The following is a 21,656-nucleotide window of genomic DNA, read 5'->3' on the forward strand; positions in this document are numbered from 1 at the left end:
TATGCAAACATTCAGCCTGTCATTGCAAAGTACAATTAGTGACGCAAAAAATAAGGGCTTATGTGGGTTTCTAGGTGGAAAAATGCAAGTGCTATGGCCTTTTAAACACAAGGAGAAAAAAACAAAAACGCAAAAATGAAAATTGGCCCCGTCCTTAAAGGGTTAAGGTACTCAGTGACAGAACAAGCTTCTGTTGCTGAGTGATCGGGACCCCTGCAGCCATGCTGCGGGGGTCCCGATCGCATGTACCAACGGGCACGGGTAAGTCTCTTAATACTGTCGATAACACTAATCTATGCTATGCTATGGCATATCATAGATCAGTATATGCAATTTAATGATTGCATGTTTTATAGTGAAAAAAAGTGTAAAAAAAAAAGAAAAAAGTGTAATAAAAAAGTAAAAAAGTGTAATAAAAAAAGTTTAAAAATATAAAAAAAACTGTTAAACCCCCCTCCCAATAAAAGTTTAAAATAACCCCCATTACCCATTATAAAAATAGAAATATATAAGAAAAAAATCTATCACCTATCGTAGCGTGCGGAGTTGTCCGATCTATTAAAATATAACGTTATTGTTCCCGGGCGGTTTACACCTGTAAAGGGGGGGGGGGGGGGGAACCAGGATTGCGGATTTTATGAAATTATATATCAGAAAAAAGTTAATAAAAAGCAATCAAAATTTTTCTGTTACACAAATTTGATATTAATTAAAACTAGATATCATGGCGCAAAAAATAACACCCCAACCAGCCCTGTAGGTGGAAAAATAAAAGCGCTATGGCTCTTAGAAGGCAAGGAGGAACATTGCATTAATTTGACCCAGACTTCTGTGCATCAAAGGGCTCTGTCTTGAAGGGGTTAAAGGACAACTCCCGCGGGACCCCAAAAAAAAAAAAACACAGACACACACAGACACCATACTCACCATCTCTCCGGTGACGATCGCCACTCGATTCGCCCGCCTTCCGCCTCTCCGTCGCCGCCTTCCGCCATCCAGCGATGTCTCCAACTTCCGGGTCCAGGGGATGGAAAAGGCTGCCAGTGCGCTTGCGCACCGGCAGCCTTTTCATTGGCTGGAGCGCATCACATGGCTTCCAGCAAGCTCAGCCAATCAGGGCTGAGCAAGCTGGAAGCCATGTGATGCGCTCCAGCCAATGAAAAGGCTGCTGGTGCGCATGTGCACCAGCAGCCTTTTCATCCCCATGAAGACTTTGCATGAAGACGCCGAGGAGGAAGAAGACCCGGACCGCCCCTCGGCTCTGACGTCGTCGTCACCAGATGCCGCCCCGGAGAAGAGGACCGTGACGATCGTAATAGGTAATGTATACATTCCTTAACTTCCGGGGTGGGGGGTCGGGGGTCCGAAAGTGGGGGAAGGGGGCCAGGCCGGGTATTTAACCACATTACAAAGTTATATAACTTTGTAATGTGTGTTAAATGAGCAAAAAAAAATTTTTGTGGGAGTTGTCCTTTAAGGTGCGTTTACACAGAGAGATTTATCTGACATAGTTTTTAAGCCAACGCAAGGAACAGACCATAAACAGGGAACAGGTCATAAAGGAAAGACTGAGATGTCTCCTCTTTTCAAATCCATTCCTGGCTTTGGCTTCAAAAATCTGGCAGAAAAATCTATCTGTGTAAATGCACCATTAGATAAATGATTAGAGTCATGCGTTATTAAGGGATTAATTTGTAAACTAAAGAACATTAAGGGGTTGTTCACAATCACAAGTTTACTATATTTTTACTTTATGTTCTTAGGGGTTATTCAGTGTTAGAAAAACATGTCCGCTTTCTGTCAGAGACAGCACCACTCATGTCTCCAGTTTGGGGGCAGGTTTTGCAGCTCTTCTCTATTGAAGGGAATAGAGCTTAATTGCAAACCACACCTGAACTGGAGACAAGAGCAGTGCTGTCTCGACTATGTACGACTATGTTTGTAAGTGACATAAGTAAAGGTTTGGTAGGTTAGGTTTGCTTATTTGATGATGACACAAAAGTGTGCAATAGGATTGATATGCCTGGAGGTGTCAGGTATATAGAAAATGAGTTAGCTTTCATACAGTAGATAAGTGGTCAAAATTATAGAAACTACAGTTTAATCTTTCAAATCTAAAATAGTGCACTTGTGGAGAAGAAATCCTTTATCTGAGTATCATATCAGCAGTTCTGTGTTGGCAAAGACTTCAGAAGAGAAGGATTTAGGAGTAGTGATTTCTGAAAATGCCTGTAAATGAGTCACCAGTACAACCAGGTGGTACATAAAGCAAATCGTATGCTGGGCTGTATAGCTAGATGTATAACCAGCAGGAAGAGGGAGATTGTGATCCTGCTGTATAGAGATCTAGTGAGACCACATCTGGAATACTGTGCCCAGTTCTGGAGACATCACTTTAACCCTAGAATGCGTGACATCAGAAATCTTCATATTAACGTGTTGGGGGCCTTTTAGGCCCCCATGCGAATCACATGGAAAAACACACTTATATAAAACTTCTACAAGTTTATTTTAAAACTGCTAAATAAAATATGACTAGTAAACAAAATTTTACTAATTTTTCACAAATAAAACCAAAAAAATTATTTTTTTCCAAATTTCTCACAAACATATGAAAAAACGCATAGAATTCTATACCAAACTAGCTGCAGCTACATTTCTATTATGTTTCTTTTCTATTCTATTAGTCTTCCAAACTATTTTGACAAGTTATTTTTTCGGAAGAATGTTCTTTGCAGACATTTTCCTTACAAATTGAACAAAATCTCTCAGTTTTCCTTTCTACGTTTCTTGGACACATGAAACAGCGCTTTCTTTTTCTTTCTCCTGGCCCTGGAATCATCTGAAACTGTACGCCACACCGTTTCATTGCTTCTTTAGTTTGCTTTATCAAGCCTTTCACGTCACTTCGCTGTATCATGTGAGGCATTACAAGCTCATGACAAAGGTCCTTCAAAAATAGGCGTCTCCTGTCCTTCCTCCGTGCATGGAATTCTGGATGATTTTCTGTATAAATGATGAATGAATTCAGGGCTGCTACATCAAGCATATTTGAAAAAAGTACTACAGGCCATCGTTTTGTTTGCCTCTTACATGAATATTCTCCCACCATCTCATCCATTTTGTCTACACCTCCTTTAGTTTTATTGTAATACAGGATGATTTCTGGCTTTAATTTTCTGTCATTGCTGTCAATACTGCAATTGTGATGCATGGTACTGAGTAAAATCACTGATTTCTCCTTCTTTGCTTTGTAAGATACCAAAGTCGCTTTGTTATTGAACCCAAAGACACTCTCATAAAGTGCTCGCTGACGATTGTGTTTCAGTGCTTCTGGAATTTCTCGGCGGTTTGCCTTGATAGTACCAACAAGTGTAATATGTTTTTGAAGCAGAAAATTGCCTAGTTCAACATTGGTGAAATAATTGTCCATGGTAATGTTTCTACCTGAACTGAATATTGGAACAGCAAGAGTTTTGACAATTTCAGACCCCAGATCCTTCTGTGCTGGTGCACCAACCTCTTTGCCACAGTAGATTACGCCATTTATGCCATAATAACATGCCGAATCACACATCCAGAAGATTTTGATTCCATATTTGGCTGGCTTGCTGGGCATGTATTGTATGAACTTGCAGCGTCCTCTGAACGGTACAAGTTGCTCATCTACTGTAACATTAGCACTAGGATTGTAAAGTTTGGTGCAATTTTTAATAAATATGTTCCAAATATAACTGATAGGGGCTAATTTGTCTGTTTCAAACCTCAATGCACGTGTTCGCTTATCATCAAATCGAATATGTCTTCTAATTTCCTCATATCTGTCCACTGACATTGTCGCCTTATAGTGTGGATCAGAAAGTGGGTCCAGAAATAATTCTCGTATAGGAACATCATACGATTTTTGACTTCCTGCCAGCAGTAAAAGTCCAATGTATGCATAAAGTTCCTCTTTTGAGATATTTTTCCAGGACTTATTTTTTGCAGAAGCAATACGTCTTCCTTCTAGGTTTGAACATAAAAGGACCTCTTCTGCCATATTGTCAGAAAAAAAAGTACAGAATACGTCTTTAGGGGAAAAGTACCTGGGACTTCCCACGGCTCCTTGAGCCTGTCTCACAATATTATGGATTGCAGTACGTCCGACTAATGTAGGTTTACTGTCCCAAAAAATATTCGTTTTGGATGTTCTACTTATCACTTCTTGAGGATCCACTGTATTCACTTCTTCATCATCAGAAGAAGAAGAATCACTTGAGGATGTTTGATTCTCTGGTGGCAGGTACTCGTCATCGGACAAAGATAGTTCACTTTCATCATCACTTTGAAACATAATTGCTTCAATCTCTTGGTCAGTCAGATGCTTGGTGGAAGACTGTGCCATTGCTGACTAGATGTTAGCAAACTATGAAAAAAACAATGAACACAATCAAGATTGTCCACTCTTTGCTTGTGTGTGACACACTGTAAGGGTAATGTGCCCCCTCCCTCCTCTCACCCTCAGCAGCTCTTACCTTTTATACTTTATTTTAGGTGGTGTACAATTCTCTGGATGTCTTTAGCTCAATAGCTTTACCATTTGCAGGCTTCTTAGACTCAGAGAAACTGAAACTGAATCAGTCTTCCTCTCAACATCTTATCTTATCTCAGGTCCTTCACAATTAGCTCACAGTGTATACTGTCGTCATTACTCTATACACAGCTCATTACTGTATTCCGAAGGACCTGAGATGATGTCATGGCCTTACCACTCCCTCACAAAATCACATGACATCCTCATATGGCATTATCCACACCCTGGCCCCCCCACCAGCATTACTGAGTACAAATAAAGTAACTTGAGACACAAACACTACTGAGAAAATGATAAAATATACATGGGGGCCTAAAAGGCCCCCAACACGTACAGATGTGGTTTTCACAAAAAAAGCATTGTTACACCGAAATGCCTATGAAAAAAATTATATGAACAACTGGATATTACCAAAAACGACATACTTGAGGATTACCTGGAGTTTCAAAATTCTAACTTAAGTAATTTTGCAGATAATAGCAAAAAAGTAAGCATGGGGGCCTAAAAGGCCCCCAATACGCATTCTAGGGTTAAAAAGGATATTGAAAAAAAAATGGATCAAAAGATAGGCTGTAAAAATGATGCAAAGTCTTAAAGCGACTCTGTACCCACAATCTGACCCCCCCCCCCCCCCCAAACCACTTGTACCTTCAGATAGCTGCTTTTAATCCAAGATCTGTCCTGTGGTCCATTTGGCAGGTGATGCAGTTACTATCCTAATCCTATTACATATATCTATCTTAAGACAATAAGGGTATATGCACACTGAGCATTTTTCGAGGAATTGAAGCAGAAAGTTTTCAGGCAGAATTCAAGCAGAATTTAAGCCCCCCCATTGACTTCTATAGGATTCCTCTAGCAGATCTACAGCAGAAATTCTGCTCGGAAATTCTGCAGTGGGAACAACAGAGCAGAAAACCAATTGAACACAATGGGACTTTTCTCTGTACATATTTTACGGGAGAAATTTCAAGCTGAAATTCCTCTTCAATTCCTCACCTAATTCCTCGCCTTTTCCTCAGTGTGCACATAACCTAAGAAAAGAATTAATACAAGGGCAGACTACATGGGGCAGGTGGTCTATTTTTGCCTATAATCTTTTATGTTTATAAATGACCTAGACTCAATGTGGGAGATTTATTAAACATGGTGTAAAGTGACACTGGCTCAGTTACCCCTAGCAACCAATCAGATTCCACCTTTCATTTTCCAAAGAGTCTGTGAGGAATGAAAGGTGGAATCTGATTCTCCAGAGGGTTAACCTTTCTCCAGAGGGTTAGAGGGACATTATTGGGGTGATTAATCTGCTGTAGGCAACAAGCAGTGCAGTGACCTTAAAAAAATCCCTTTAAAGGGATAGTTAGTGGTCATCCTAAATAGACATTGGGGGAGATTTATCAAACATGGTGTAAAGGGAAACTGACTTAGTTGCCCCTAGCAACCAATCAGATTCCACCTTTCATTCATCACAGACTCTTTGGAAAATGAAAGGTGGAATCTGATTGGTTGCTAGGGGCAACTGAGCCAGTTTCACTTTACACCATGTTTAATAAAGATAATGGGGGAGATTTATCAAATATGATATAAAGCCATACTGGCTCAGTTGCCCCTAGCAACCAATCAGATTCCACCTTTCATTTTCCAAAGAATCTGTGATGAATGAAAGGTGGAATCTGATTGGTTGCTAGGGGCAACTAAGTCTGTTTCATTTTACACCATGTTTGATAAATCTCCCCCAATGTATATTTAGGATGACCACTAACTATCCCTTTAAAGGGATTTTTTAAGGTCACTGCACTGCTTGTTGCTTACAGCAGATTAATCACCCCAATAATGTCCCTCTAACCCTCTGGAGAAAGGTTATAATGTTACAGTGGAGCCAATGATGATATTACTTTTTACATTTGCAAAGCATCCCCCAGGAAAGCTTTCAGTGCCCGAAACAAGCAGGAGAACCTTTGGCTAGTAGGCAGCACAATCAGTTATCCGCCGTGATTCCAGGCAGCATGTTAGAGAGAGATATCTGTGTAATTTACTCTACCTGCTATTTGCTCCCCTGGTACAGGACGGAGGTTTCATTTAATAAAATAATAATGCAATATTTTTCGTACAACAAGTGTAAGCTTTCCTGATATTACAATAAACAACGGCATCTTACAAGACAAGCAGCCACTCAGACTGGAAACTCTTGTCTGCTTTTTATTGCAATGGTGTATTAAAAAAAAAAAAATGAAGATGAAACTCATCCCATAACTCCATTTAATTCCAGCTCTGCTGGGGAATTGGACTGTCTCGGTAACGTCTTATGAGAGAAGACGTAAAGACTGGAGAGAGATGTGAGTGCTGGGGTGAGGACGGGAAACAAAACAGAGATGACAATATGTACAGTACACGGGAATATAGCCGGTCATTCTGAATGTTTGCTGTATATAATGCACCTCTGCACTAAGAAACAACAAGATTTGCTATGGTTTTGTCTAGTTGTTTAACCGTTTAGTAACCAGCAAGTATAGTATTGAGTCTTAATAAACAAACGTCTCCCCACTCTGTGCTAGCGACAGGATGCAGACTATGCAAGGCCATGGAACCAGAGTGTGCTGAGCCGCATACTTCTTCCCACTGGTTATAGCAATTAGTGGGGGTCTGGTCACCCAGCAAGCTTAAATTAGGATTCATGGGGTCCCATAGCAAAAAAATAAAACTGTGCACACACTCCGCGCACAGATGGGAGAATTACCGATGGGACACTGCGTCAGGCCAGGTGAGTATTGAGGGAGGGAGGCATTGCTTCCTCTGGCCACAAAAGAGACTGACCAGGCAGCAGCATTTAATTGCGAGCATTCATAAAAAATAGTTGCAGTTAAAGGGCCAAGAGCCTGTGGGCCCCCGTACTGCACAGGCCTCGTAGCAGTTGCGTATTCTTTCTTTATGGTGGCTACGTCACTGAGCATAAGTGGTTTATCTGGCAGGTTCTAGTGATTCATTAACTCTGGAAGAAATTGTCCTGGCAATCAGGGCCTGAAGAAAAGGAAAAATGAACAAATCTAATCATAGAAAATGTTACCTGCATTGTAGTCTCTTTTAGGGACTGTGTGGTCTGTAGTGGTGATGATAGTGGTCATGGTGTAGGAGTATTTTTTAGGTATCATGTAGTAAAATCATTGGTAATATCTTCCTGTGTATAGGGAGTTTTGCTCAGTACTAGTATGGAGTTAACATTTCATCACGGTATGGTGGTAATATTTGTTCCTGGTGTATAGGCACAAAGGGCCACATGTATCATCCTGCGAACAAATGATTTTCGGCGGAAAGTGCCGATTTGCGTATTTTTTTATACGCAAATGGCCGATATGCGAATAAAATATTCGCAAATTGGCACTTTCCGCCGAGTACGCCAGGGGGGCGGAAAGGGGGCGTGTAGTGGGCGGAACGGAGGGCGCGGACTCAGAGTCCTCACGATTTACCATCCGTTCCACCCAAATATACGCCGAAAACCTACTCCAGTCCTCAGCTGGCGTAGGTTTTCGGCGGTGCGCACCGGCGCGCACGGGATTTATGTAGAGGCAGTCCGCCTCTACATAAATCTCCGTAGCGCCGGAGCTGCGGGGGCATTTTTAAGTGCGGCGTAAAAAACGCCGGACTTAATAAATGCCCCCCATACAGTACAGTGGCATGTGGTCTAGCTGAATCTGTGTGCTTTGCCTGTAAGAATATATAAACATGGAGGAATGAAGTAGATTGTGGTATGGGCATTACATGGGTATAATAGTATTGTACATGTAGTATGTAGTACATGTAGTATGACATATTCCATATAGTACTCCAAAATGGGCAATATGGATTTGTGTAGTTTCATATGAACCTGGGTGGAGGCATGGTTAGGTTATAAGGAGATGGGAATGGAGTGGCAGGCCTATTCTTTTCACAGGTGTCCTCTGCAGACTTTTTTCCACTCCTTTTTGTGTTTTAGGGTACAAACCCACACACCGTATACACAGCAGATACGCAACAAATACGCAGCAAATACGCAGCAGATTTGTTGGTACAGATTTGATGCTGTGTTCAGTTATTTAGATATAATCTGCTGCGTTTTTGCTGCGTATTTGCTGCTTGTTTGCTGCGTATTTGCTGCGTATCGCAGCAGTAAATACGCTGCTTATACGGCGTGTGGGTTTATACCCTTAAACTTTTTCTGTTCACAGTGCGACATAAATAAACTGACATGGCTATATTATCAAGTACTATAACGGTGATAACAAATTTATCTATATGCATACATTTTTTACTACTTTTGCACAACAAAATCGCTTCCTCGCCGCAGCAGGGAAGATGCCATAAATAATGTATATTTCGGGAAAATAGGTCACACTTTATAATGCAAATTTTTTTGCTGATGACACATGTCAACTACTAATCTAAAGGAAACCTTGACTGTAGGAGACTTTTAACCTATGTCATATGTTTTTTTTGTGCTGTGTGACCCTATTGGTCCTGTTAAACCTGAGGCTGAAAGCCGATAACAGCTGGTATCTGAAGGAATACTTGTTAGTATCAAAGTTTGAGTCCCGCTGATATAAAAGGTTTTTAATGATAATATAGCCTATTTTAACTAGTTGTAGGTGAAGTGGCCAGTGTGTGCTAAGAGTGCCTATATTTCTAGAGAATACACCTTTGTTTGTGTCTTAAAGGGAACCAATCACGTTTAAAATGCCAATTAAGCTAGGGAAATGTGCTGATAAATCACTCAACACACTTTCCATACATATCCCTATATCCTCTGTCCCTGCAAAGTAAAATTTGTAAACATACTTTTACAAATTGACGCGCCGTAAGTTAACTAGAGATGATCGAACAACCAAAAATCTTAGGTTCGATCGAACTCGAACCTTGCCGGACCTTCCGCATTTGATTCCTGATGCCTTCCCAGTCCATGGGGAAGGAGGAGACATCACGGGGACCGCCTGAAATTCCAGGATTCAGCATAGGTTATTGGCTGTATCCAGGAATTCCAGGCGGTACCCAGGCTGTCTCTTTCTTCCCCACGGACCAGGAAGATATCAGGAATCAAATGCGGAAGGTCCAGCAAGGTTCGAGTTTGATCAAACCTAAGATTATCGGCTGTACAATCATCTCTAATGTAAACCCTTTAACGACCAAGGGCATACATTTACGCCCCCCCTGCCTGTGCCTTACCGCAGGAGGGCGTAAATCTACATCTCATGAGCAGAGCTCGCTCCATATCTGGTAAGGACCAGCTGCTATCTGCAGCCAAGCCCTCACCCTCAAAGGCGTGATCATGCAGCCGCTTACCATTAAACCCTTAAATGCCACGAACATGCTGCGTTTATGTATAAATGACAGGAGCATCTGCCGTCACTTAGCGAATGGGACCCCTGCTGTGTGTCTGCGGAGGTCCCGATCACATGGCCTGAATGCAGGGGCGGTCTTGGCATTTCTGGGGCCCCAAGCGAAGTTATGTCTGGGGCCCCCTGCTCGACACGCGTTCCAAAACAATAGACCGCTGTGTGTTGCCCCCAGTAGTATATACCCCTTGTGCGCTACCGCCAGTAATATATACTCCTTGTGTGCTGCCCCCAATAGTATATATCTCTTGTGTCCTGCCCCCAGTAGTATATACCCCTTGTTTGCTTCCCCCAGTAGTATATAGACCCCTGTGTGTTCCCCCAGTTATATATAGCTCCCCCAGAAGTATATAGACCTCCTGTGTGCTGCCCCAGTTGTATATAGACCCCCTGTGTGCTGCCCCCAGTTGTATATACCCCCTGTGTGCTCCCCCACTAGTATATAGGCCCCCTGTGTGCTCCCTCAGGGGTATTTAGCCCCCCTGTGTGCTCCCCCACTTGGATATAGACCTCCTGTGTGCTCCCCCACTTGGATATAGACCCCTGTGTGCTCCTTCAGTAGTATATAAACCCCCTGTGTGGTTCCCCCAGGAGTATATAGACCCCCTGTGTGCCCCACCAGTATTATATAGACCCCTTGTGTGCTGCTCCAGTAGTAAACAGACCCGTGTGTCCTCCCCCAGTCATATATAGACCACCTGTGTGCCTCACAAGTAGTATATAGACCCCCTGTATGTTCCCCCAGTAGTATATAGACCCCCTGTGTGCCCCACCAGTGGTATATAGACCCCTGTGTGCTCCCCCAGTAGTATATAGCCCCCCCTGTGTTCTCCCCCACTTGGATATAGACCTCCTGTGTGCTCTCCAAGTTGTATATAAACCCAATTCTGCTGCCCCAAGTAGTATATAGACCCCCTGTGTGCTGCCCCCAGTAGTATATAGACCCGTCTGTGAAGCCCCAGTAGTCTATAGCCCCCCTGTGTGCTCCCCCTGTTATATAGCCCCCCTGTGTGCTCCCTCATTTATATAGACCCCCGATGTGCACTCCCCCAGTTAAACAGACCCCTGTGTGCTCCCCCTCCCATATAGTATATAACACAATAAAACAAACACTTATACTCACCTGGGTCCGGGCGTCTCCTCTTCTCTTCACTCTTGTGGCCGCATTAAGGGTTTTCCCTGCGATCACAAGAGACAGCACTCCCCTTCTCCTGGCGCCAATGCTCCAGTGATGTCACTGGAACGCCGGCACCACAAGGACAAAGCTGCCACAAGCGGCCACAAGAGTGACTGAAAGGAAGGGGGCCAATGTCTTCCGCCCTGTCAGTGCTGCTGCATGTAACTATGAGCGCTCATTACGAGTGCTCATAGTTACAGTTCAGATGGCAGCAGCGAGCGGGGCAGTGGCCCTGTCCAGCGGTCATGAGCACAAGAGCGAGGTGTGGGGGCCCTTCTGGATGTTGGGGGCCCCAAGTGATCGCTTGGGGTGCTTGGTGCCAAAGACCGCCACTGCCTGAATGCCGGAGGTCTCTTACCTTCCTCCATGCAGTCAGGTCTTCAATCTTCTGAGAAGAAGATCAGAAGATCGCCAATAACACTAATACCTGCTATGCTATGGCATAGCAGTGATCAGTGTATTAAAGGAGACCTGTCACCCCCCGTGCCGGGTTGACAGGCTCCCGACCCCCAGTTAGATCCCCTTATACTTACCTCATCCCGCCGAGTCCTGCTACAGGAGCTGGTCCCGGGATGGAGATATCCCGGTCAGAAGCCGGCGCGCGCGCTCTGGAGAGAGGTCTGGCGTCCATAGAGAATGAATGGAGCCGTGCGCACGCTGCAGAGATCCGGCTCCATTCATTCACTATGGACCCCGGACCTATCTCCAGAGCGCGCGCGTCTGCTACTGAGATATCCTGGGACCGGCTCCGGGAGCGGGACTCGGCGGGATGAGGTACGTATAAGGGGATCTAACTGAAGATCTGGAGCCTGTCACCCCGACACTGGGAGGTGACAGGTTCTCTTTAAATATAATGTATGTATGTGTTTATGTATGTAAAAGTTCCCTAATGGGACTTAAAGAGTGTAAAAAAAAATAATAAAAGTTTTTAAAAAATGTTCCAAAATACCTTCCCAATAAAAGTGAAAATCACCCACTTGTCTGCTTCCCATCTTCCCATCCAGAGGCGTTCCATAGCGCACATTAGTGCCGATATTCTCATAATTCTCATGAGAATGTTAGCGCACCACTGTGCGCTACGGCACGTCTCTGAATGACATCACAGCTCTAGTCACAAATTTTACTTTGCAGGGACGGAGGATATAGGGTCAGTAGAAGCGCCATTTGGGGCACAAAACAGCTGTCACCGGCAAGTGCACATTTCACCTAAGCATTCTTACCTGCTGTTTCTATATGGACTTTTGAATAAACGGTTGTGAGTTATAGCAGAAATACGTGGTGAGTGCAACAAATTTTTTAAGTAAATATTTGTTGCAAAAAGACTTTTGTTCTCCTGGTAGCGGAGCATACCACATGCAGCAACATTTTTGTTCCAATTAGGAATGGTCCGAACCGAGTTCAGTTCGGGTTCGTACGAACCCGAACTCTCTGTAATGATTCCCGCTGTCTGCCCGCTCTGTGCAGCGGGCGGATCCAGTGGGAGGACCGCCTGGAAAACTGGGATACAGCCATAGCCATAGGCTGTATCCCAGTTTTCAAGGCGGTCCTCCCGCTGTATCCACCCGCTCCACGGAGTGGGCAGACAGCAGGAATCTGGTGCTGAGCGTTCGGGTTCATACGAACCCGAACCTCAGAGGGTTCAGACCATCCCTAGTTCCAATCTCATTGCATAAAAAAACACTCCATGCATGCCAGCAAGAAAGTGCTCTCCTAGAGGGAATCCCTGCTGTGCCGGTTCACTTTTTCTGTTTGAACTGTTTGCTAAATATATGATTTATGTACAACATGAAATAATCATAAAATGAAATATACATATGACTGTCATATGCTGTATAAAAATTAAGGCGAAAGGTCTAATATTTACCCCTGAGGAAGTCCAATATGACAGAATGTGAGGGGTTTTCCATTCCCCACTCATTCAAGGAGAGCAGTAACTACACTCAAGATTGTATGATTGACAAACCTACACTCTACTCTGCACTAGCCCTTTTTTTTTTTTTTGCATCTTATCTTACAAGTGTTTGTACTAGCCACTGGCAGAAATATTGCACTGCATGGCTTTGTACACAACGTTTTTCCCTTTCCCTTTAATAGTTTATAAAACGACGCCAGCATTTTGCGCTTTGGACGCCCATCATAACAATGATGGCTATTGGTATATTATTCTAGTTAAGGTGGACTAATTGGCCTTTGTGTGTGTCTTTAATTGAAAAGTCCATTGAGTTTAATAGTGAAGATGGTAAAAGGACAGTGAAAAAGTGAACAACTAAAAATGTTGTTTGCAAAAGATGTCCAAAAATAATTGTCATGATAATTATTTTGATGTCCGTTTTTAATACACTATGTGCATTTGGCGGCTGTCATTCCATTGGCTTAAATGCATTTCATTGAGGTAAATTAAAATGTGGTAATAAGTCATTTTAAAAAGAAAAAGGGGACCTTTTTTCACAATGTGAACATAGTTTATAGGTTCTTTATTTAATTTTATGTATTGCTTATTGATTACCTGCTGCTCTCTTTACCCATATCATGTGCATGAGTGGGGATCACAGGGTCTTATAGTGACCTGTGATGATTTTTTAGCTTTTCTGCATTGGATATTAATAAAGATTTTTTTGCAGGTGTAATCCATATGTACTTGCTTGTTCTTTTTGGTCTTCCATATGGCTATTTTTTAAGCAAGGGGACTACCACTCACGTAGTGGTGCCTGCCAACACCCTTTCATGAGCAGGTTAATTGTGATGTATCATCCACTTATGCTTACGTAACTCAGTGTTTGGCTGAGTGTTTTGTCAGCAAAGAGACCGCTCTGAAGCTGCAGTGCGTGGCACCGGAAAGCAAGCAGAAGGCAGAAGAAGACCGGGAATGTGAAGAGGTAATGTATGAACAGTTTATTCATTTGTTCATTCATTTGTTAGCTGTCAGTAATGCGCGGTCGGGGGCTGATGATTTTGCTGTCATCGGCTGATCGTTGTTTTTAATACTCGGAGCAATAATCAGCTTAATCAGGCTTAATCAGCCGATTATCGCTCTGTGTAAGCCCCTTTGGTTCTAGTGAAAGGTTATCCAACGCTACAAAAACATGGCCACTTTTTCCCCTCTCTTGTCTTGAAGTAAATGGAGCTTAATTGCAAACCACCTGAACTGGAGACAAGAAAGGGGGAAAAGTGGCCATGTTTTGTAGCTCTGAATAACCCCTTTAAATGTAGAACAAAGCCCTTGGTCCTCTGATCAAGTCTGAACCAACAGATCTTTGATATGTTAAAGTGCTTTTGACTTTTGACTAATTTCATCACACCTCTGCCAGCATGTGGCACATGACAAAAAAAAATATCTCTAATATAAATATTAAAATGCCTATATATTTTTATGCAAAAGCATATGCCAGAGGCCTATGCTGTGGGTTTTAAGCATATCCACAAAGTATGGTAGCAGCCTAACAGAAAAGAAAACTCCCCATTAGGACCATGTACATGAGACTTTAAGGCAAGGGTGAGCATTGAGAACTTGGAAATATATTTTCATCACTTCAAAGGGAAAATTTAAAAAAAAAAAAAAAAAAAAAGCAAAATTATTCATGTAATCAAATAGTTTCATGTTTATCCAATCTGCCTCTTCGCAGTTTTATATCTGGAGTTGATAAGTTATTCACAAATTCACACCACATTTTCTATAGGTCTAGCAGCTAAAACAAACACGGCGCTTGTTTACCTGTACTGTGGAATCGCTTGGATTGCCGACTACATAGAAAATTCATTTACTTATTATTGTTTGCAAACTGCCAAATGGCTAGCTCTACAATTTGCGGCCAAGACACATCTACTTCCTTAAGCACTTTCCACTTGACCTGTTCTTTTCTCTGCTGAGAAAATTGAGGTCATTGGGCCGTTGATACAAGACTCTGGGGAAACGGAACGAGATACACTCACAGGATACAGAGAAGAGGGAATAGAGCGATGAAAACACAGTGCTGTGAGCGTCGTAGGAAAGAGCAAATGTGAAATGTTTCAAAAAAGTTCAGCTTAGTTAGCACTCTAAAAGTCATTGTAATACAGACAGAGAAAAAAAAAGAAAATATTACGCATATCTTTTTAAAATCAAAAACATTCAATCTGCTCATTTCATTTTGCAAATGGAAATAGTAAATGTCAACCATAGTCATCTAATTCAGCGTTATAGATTTGAGCCTCCTGTCATTCCTGCCTACGTACGTGTACTGTATAGACAGAGTTCCTTTATCTCTCATTCCTTTACATTTATTCAAGCCTTGCATTTTGTTAAATGGTTTATTTTAACCCTTTTCTTGACCCATGACTTACATTTATGACATGGGTCAGTTGAGGGAGTATAATGTGGGCTTGGGAGCCAGGCCTGTAAACACTCCACAGATTCTGTCTGCTGTCGGCAGAAAACATGATGACATTTATGCTGGTCATTTAACTGATGGATCTGTTTAACCCTTAGCGTCTAAACCATTTTGACTTGTCTCTTTGGTGCTCAGTGGACCCAATTGGCACCTATGCAATGTAATCACAGGGTGCTTGTCAGCTGTTATGGCAGTCTGAGGCCTCTGCCAGGCCTTCATACTTGCCATGACTGCCCTGCTGACAATGTCTGCTTGCGGCAAATGTTACCAACACAGTACATCTCTAATAGGTCAATAAAATACATATGCATTATGCATTGTTTTCATGTATGTAAGCAGTTGAAAGAATGTTTTTAATAGGCTCCTAAGGGGAAAAAGATCCCACTCCTCCTGATTCGCTGATACTGTGGCATTACTAACGTTTACACTGAGGCCGTGTTTCTCTGCGGTAGCACAAAATAATTGACATGTCTATTTTGTGTGGCCGGTATTCAGTGAGTAGGGGCCAAACAACATAGCCTGCGTAAAGTATGGCTCCTGGCTGTACTTTACATTGTGTTCTATGGCTAATTGAGTGCGGGCACACCCTAATGTGCCTGTATTCCATTTCAAATAAAGGGATGTTCATCCGGCTGATACTATAGTATTTGTCGGATGAACATCACACACATCGGCCATTGATTGACAGAGTCCAAGTCAAAAAACGGCCGATGCTCATCCATAGTGTGAACATGGCCATATGCTGTGTTTGGTTCTGGTACCATACATGTAAATAAATTAGTTCTGCTAATGTATTCATGTACTTAGCCTTATTCTGGTACTGTATGCGTTACTTTACAGTTAACATTGAACTTTGGACATGGACACGCCATGTTGACACTAAATAAAAATAAAAGAGAAAAAGTGTCCATTTTCTTTTTAAAATAACGCCCATTATTACCAAATTTTAATTGATAATGACGGAATGACGGACGCCAAATGCACATAGTTTATTAAATAACAGACAATTTTTGCCGTGGCCGTCAAAATAATATTCATGACAATTATTTGCGGACGTTATTTTGCAAACATCATACTTTTATTTTCAGTTGTTCACACACATTTTCTTTTTCACCGACCTTTCACCGTATTTACTACTTAATTCAATGGACCTTCAAAAAAGAACCACACCCAAAAGGGCCTGAGCTAGAATAATGTACCAACAGCCGTCATTGTAATGACGAGGACCAAATATGATGGACGTCATTTGGCACTCAAAATTACAGGCATCATTTTGAGAAACAAAAAACTGACATGGGAACAAATGTCATGGGAACAAAGCCAAGCGGCATAAAAAAGGTGTTTCGCTGTATGGGCAGTGCACACATATGAATGTTGACAGACAGGGCTTTCAGTACTGTAAAGAATGTAATATTACGGTGAATATGGGTTGATAAACTATAGAAATATTATTGTGGCATACAGAAATATTTACTTAGCTGCTTTATTAAAGTATACTGTATTTGAAATCTTGTAATCATTGAATAATAAAGAAGAGATCGATTATTTTCTGGGGCACGTTACACTGTGGACATCCCACAAGTTAGGTAGGGAATTTATTGCAAAAAATTTGAATTCCATCCGTGGTTTAAAGGCTGAAGCCTTAGTGACGACTTTGACAAATCACAGTGACTAATGCACAAAAATAAGTGTATGTTTCATGACAAGCCAATCTGCTGTCATGTTATAGAGTAAACTGCTAAATTATGTATGCTGAAAGAATGAGGGATGTGATGAATATTCATGAGCAGCCATTTTGATTATGGTACTCAGATGAAATTCAGAAGGCTTCAGAAATTCAGAAAACAAATTTGGTCCTCATCATGCCGAGAAAAGATTTATTATATTGTTCTAATATGATTTAAACAGAGAAAACTATTTCATTGGCTTTATTTTTTTAGTTTTCTTTAGAAAAGAAGAAGCAATAAAACATTGGTTGCTATGGAGAACACAAATATTTATATGTACTAGTTATTATATATGCTTCATTGTATTGCAAGTGTCAGTCAGCAAACTAGTGCCTGCTACAAAAGACAACACCAGTCATAATAGTTTTATCTTATCGTTTTAATGACAGGGTTATAGCTGGCTTACAAAGGCTGGTGGGCACTTGCCCAGGACAGAGTTTGTAATGGGATAAGCAGTACCTTATAGGATGTTTGGAGTTCCTGCCTTGTTCCTCCATCTTTAGGCTATGTTCACACTACGTAACACTACTTGCAACAACGTCCGTGATTACTACGTAGCTTACGTAGTACTGCCTTCAATGGAATAGTATACATAGTATACATAGTATACACACCGGCCGGGATCCCTAGCGGCGCCGCAAGAAACTGACATGTCACTGTTCACTGAATAGCGACTGCAGAAAACCCTGTCAGTGCTCACAATGGAGCGTGCGGCCCTGGTCGCATGCTCCATTGTGAGCAGCAGGGAATTCAAATGGGGGCGTGCAGGGATGTGCTCACATCCGATTTCAACTATGCTAATTTTCTGACACCAGCCTTTGTCGGTGTTTTACAAAATGTGAACATAGCCTAAGTCTGTCTTCTGGTAAGCACCCACCGTAGCATCCCCATAAATGAGTGCACATTTCCCTGGGGGGTGGGAGCAGATCTCCCTTCCCATTCATGCAAATCCCAAATATGTATATTCAAAATCTGGTCCTGGAGAATTTATTGTTGTATTCCTCTTCATCATCTTCTGGTGATCCAACCCCCTAGTATTGTCCTATATGGCTGCAGATGGTCACCTAACAGGTACCTATAGCATTCACCATTACAGGATTGTGGTATGATGAGCAACAGTCTTAGGCCCTAGTCAGATGTCCGTATTTCTGTCCGCAGTTGTAGACAGAACATAGGACCAAGAGATCAGGAACTAAAGTCACCACTTTTCATTGTACCCATGACGGTCAAATATTGCTGAAGGGAGCTCAACACATTATCTGAGAAATGGTCATGATGCTGCCACCACATAATACCACATTATGGGTGTCAAGTAGTGTTCAGCAGACTTACTGAACTGCTCAGGTTCGGCACCGTTCTCTGAACCTAAACACTCGCATTTGACTCCCACTCTAGGGCTTCTAGGAAAACATAGCCTATGGTTGTATCCATGTTTTCCAGGACTCCCTAGGGCAGCATCCAACTTCTCAAGATGCCAGGAGTCAAATGCAGAGCTTTCAGTTACAGAGAACGTTGCAGAATCCAAACATTTCGGCAAGTCCACTCAACAATAATCTTAAGACGTCAGGTGCCAGCTGTTCCCAATACAGAGATCATTCACACTATAATGTGCGCCTCTGAGCTGTAGTGACATCATTCGATGATCATTCAGATAGATGTAGGTACTTTTCTGTAAAACTTGGAAAGGTCATGAAAATGCAATTATTTACTGAAACAAACCTGCCAGGGATGATAACAGGATCTCCTTAAAGATAAAGATCAAAATTATCTACATCCCGAAAGCTCACAACTTACCAGTGTAAATAATTGCCTGTACACTTAAAAGCAGCAGTACAAGTCTATTACCAGGCTGATAGTGCTAAGGTATGCTAAAAAAAAGGCCTATACTGTCTGACTTATCCTTTATACCATATGTATAATAGAGACTGAATATACTGTGTATATAATACTTTTACTCTTCAGATACACATGCTAGTGGTTTAGTATCCCAAAATTACATGACAGGTTGTCTTTAACAGGTGAGGAGACAAATAGTATTTTAGTGTGCATATCTAATATCAGATTATACTTAAAGGAGAAGTCCAGCGAAGTATTAAAGCATTGTATTGTCCCTCAAAAGTTATACAAATCACTAATATACATTTATTACATTTTTCCCTGCACTTACTACTGCATCAAGGCTTCACTTCCTGGATAAAATGGTGACGTCACGACCCGACTCTGTGCGGGCTGTGGCTGCTGGAGAAGATGTTGGCAGAGGGATGCTCAGTGTCCCTCCAGTGCCCTGTGTCCCTCAGTGTCCCCCTGTCATTATCCTCTCCAGCAGCCACAGCCCGCACAGTCAGGTCGTGACATCACCATTTTATCCAGGAAGTGAAGCCTTGATGCAGTAGTAAGTGCAAGGAAAAAGAACTTTATGTGCATTTCCAGTAATAAGTGTATATTGGGGATTTGTATAACTTTTGGGGGACAATACAATACTTTAATAAAATTTTTCGCCAGACTTTTCTTTTAATCTAGCTATATGTTATGAGTTTTTTATACCAGAGATATTTTCCTGCTAATATTATCTAATATAAAATGTATATGATTTATTTACATGGACTTAACACTTAACATACTGTACAAGGTATTTCAATAGCAGTAGAACAGTAGCGGTAGTAAACTGACCCAGTCTCAGTTTTGGTTTAAAAATTTTTTTAAAAAACCCCTGGATTAATATAATAAACAATATAGTAAACGTATAAAATAATCAGTAAGCTGGAAATCGCTCTGCTGGATGTAAGCTAGGAAGTACCAGTTGTAAGTATAGCAAGGATGATCTGTATGTAATCTGTGGTAAGACTTCTGCATTAAATCCCCATAGGTGGCCAGCTCTGTTAGAGTCCCACATGGCACAATTATTTATCTTTTAAGCCTCTGGCTCTCACTCCATCTGGCTCTAAGTCGGACCATTGGAATTAATCAGTAGATGCTTAAGGTCAGTGAAATGGAACTAGAATCCCCAGGGGTGTTGATCAGAAGTAGAAACCTCAGCAAACCTGGTTTTGGCAAGCAGTAAGTGTTAAGTGGAGGAAGTGAAGTAATGTTACTATGCAGAAAAGGAAATAGACAAAAAAAAAAAAAAAGGTCAAGCATATTTCCTTAAAAAAATATTGAGTTTGGGGCCCAGACATAGTGTTGTTAAAATTGAGTATATAGTAATAAACAGTATTGCTATCAACTGTGATAATATCCTCCATTCTTCCTGAACCTGAAGAATATACAGTAGAAGTTGGTTGTAAGCCCTCATGGGCAGAGTTCTCTCTCCCTATGTACCAGCATGTCATTTCTTTTTTTAACATATAAAAAAAAACACATACTGCATTAGGTATTTCCATATCTGTACATTTGTTGAAAGGAAACCATTTTGCTTGGTTGTCTAATAGAATTTTATAAAAACTCAAAGCTAAATAGTCGCCAACCAAATCCTTTCTCTTATAGTCTTGTTCAGAAATGAGAAAACAAAGAATTACAGCTAAAGAAAACTTTAGTTAAAAAAAAAAAAAAAAAAAAAACGTTTACAACAAAAAGAGATTTAAAAACAACCAAAGTGTATCCCCTGAGGTCTCTTCACACATTATCTTCCATCACAGATCTCTCTTTGTATACAGTATTAGTAGGGAGAGATTCTTTGAAGGCGGTAGGGTAGGCAGAAGTAATCAAAGCCGCCTCAATAAATCAGGAATCAAGCAGCATGACAAGGATCACAGGTTCCCTTGAAGTGGCCATACTTTGCCCAGATAATGAAGCAAATTATACATGAAGCCTTATGGTGCCCATTAGGGATGAGCAAACCGAATCGTAGCGAACAAGATTTGTTACTTCGTAATGAACCGAACCGAAAGTTCGTAACGAATCAGGTTTAAATAACAATAACAAATAAAATCACAGAATAGACCAGAATTCAAGGGATTATTACTCCTATTGACCTCACGTCAACTAACAGTGGGAAGTGTTGTAGCCCACAATGGAAGGAACATTGTCTCTGCAGTGCAGCAGGGAGGACTGAGTCTGGCATATGTGATAAACCTCTTAGTGCACAGGTTTCTTTGAACATTTTGTGCCAATTGTTGATCCCTTTTGAGGATGCGACTCTGTTTGTGAGCAGGCATGACTATGGATTCAACGACATCATCCCACTTGTCCGTGTTCTGGAAAGTACACTGAACAACATCATCAGCAAGGAATCCCAGGCCACCACTACAAGGCTGAACATCCTCCTTCCTTCTCCTCCTCCTCCTCCGTCAATTGTCTGTTCTCAACCATACTGGCTTGGGTGCAATCAGGCACTGCCACTTCCTCTTAAAATAGTCTGTTTTCAACCATACTGGGCTGGGTGCAATCAAGTGGTGCCGCCTCCTCCAATAGTCTTTTCTTAACTATACTGGCCTGGGTGCAATCAAGAGC

At 41.7% G+C, this 21,656-nt stretch overlaps 1 protein-coding gene across 1 annotated transcript; it reads right to left on the reverse strand.

Annotated features, from left to right (window-relative positions):
- Nucleotides 1–2,683: 2,683 nt before the first annotated feature.
- On the reverse strand, nucleotides 2,684–4,384 carry LOC138795257 (piggyBac transposable element-derived protein 4-like). Its single transcript, XM_069974251.1, has one exon. It carries the CDS (start codon nucleotides 4,382–4,384, stop codon nucleotides 2,684–2,686), a length of 1,701 nt encoding a protein of 566 aa, XP_069830352.1.
- Between the last annotated feature and the right edge of the window lie 17,272 nt (nucleotides 4,385–21,656).

Source organism: Dendropsophus ebraccatus, chromosome 6 (assembly GCF_027789765.1).
Source record: "Dendropsophus ebraccatus isolate aDenEbr1 chromosome 6, aDenEbr1.pat, whole genome shotgun sequence".
In the NCBI taxonomy this organism is placed as follows: domain Eukaryota; kingdom Metazoa; phylum Chordata; class Amphibia; order Anura; family Hylidae; genus Dendropsophus; species Dendropsophus ebraccatus.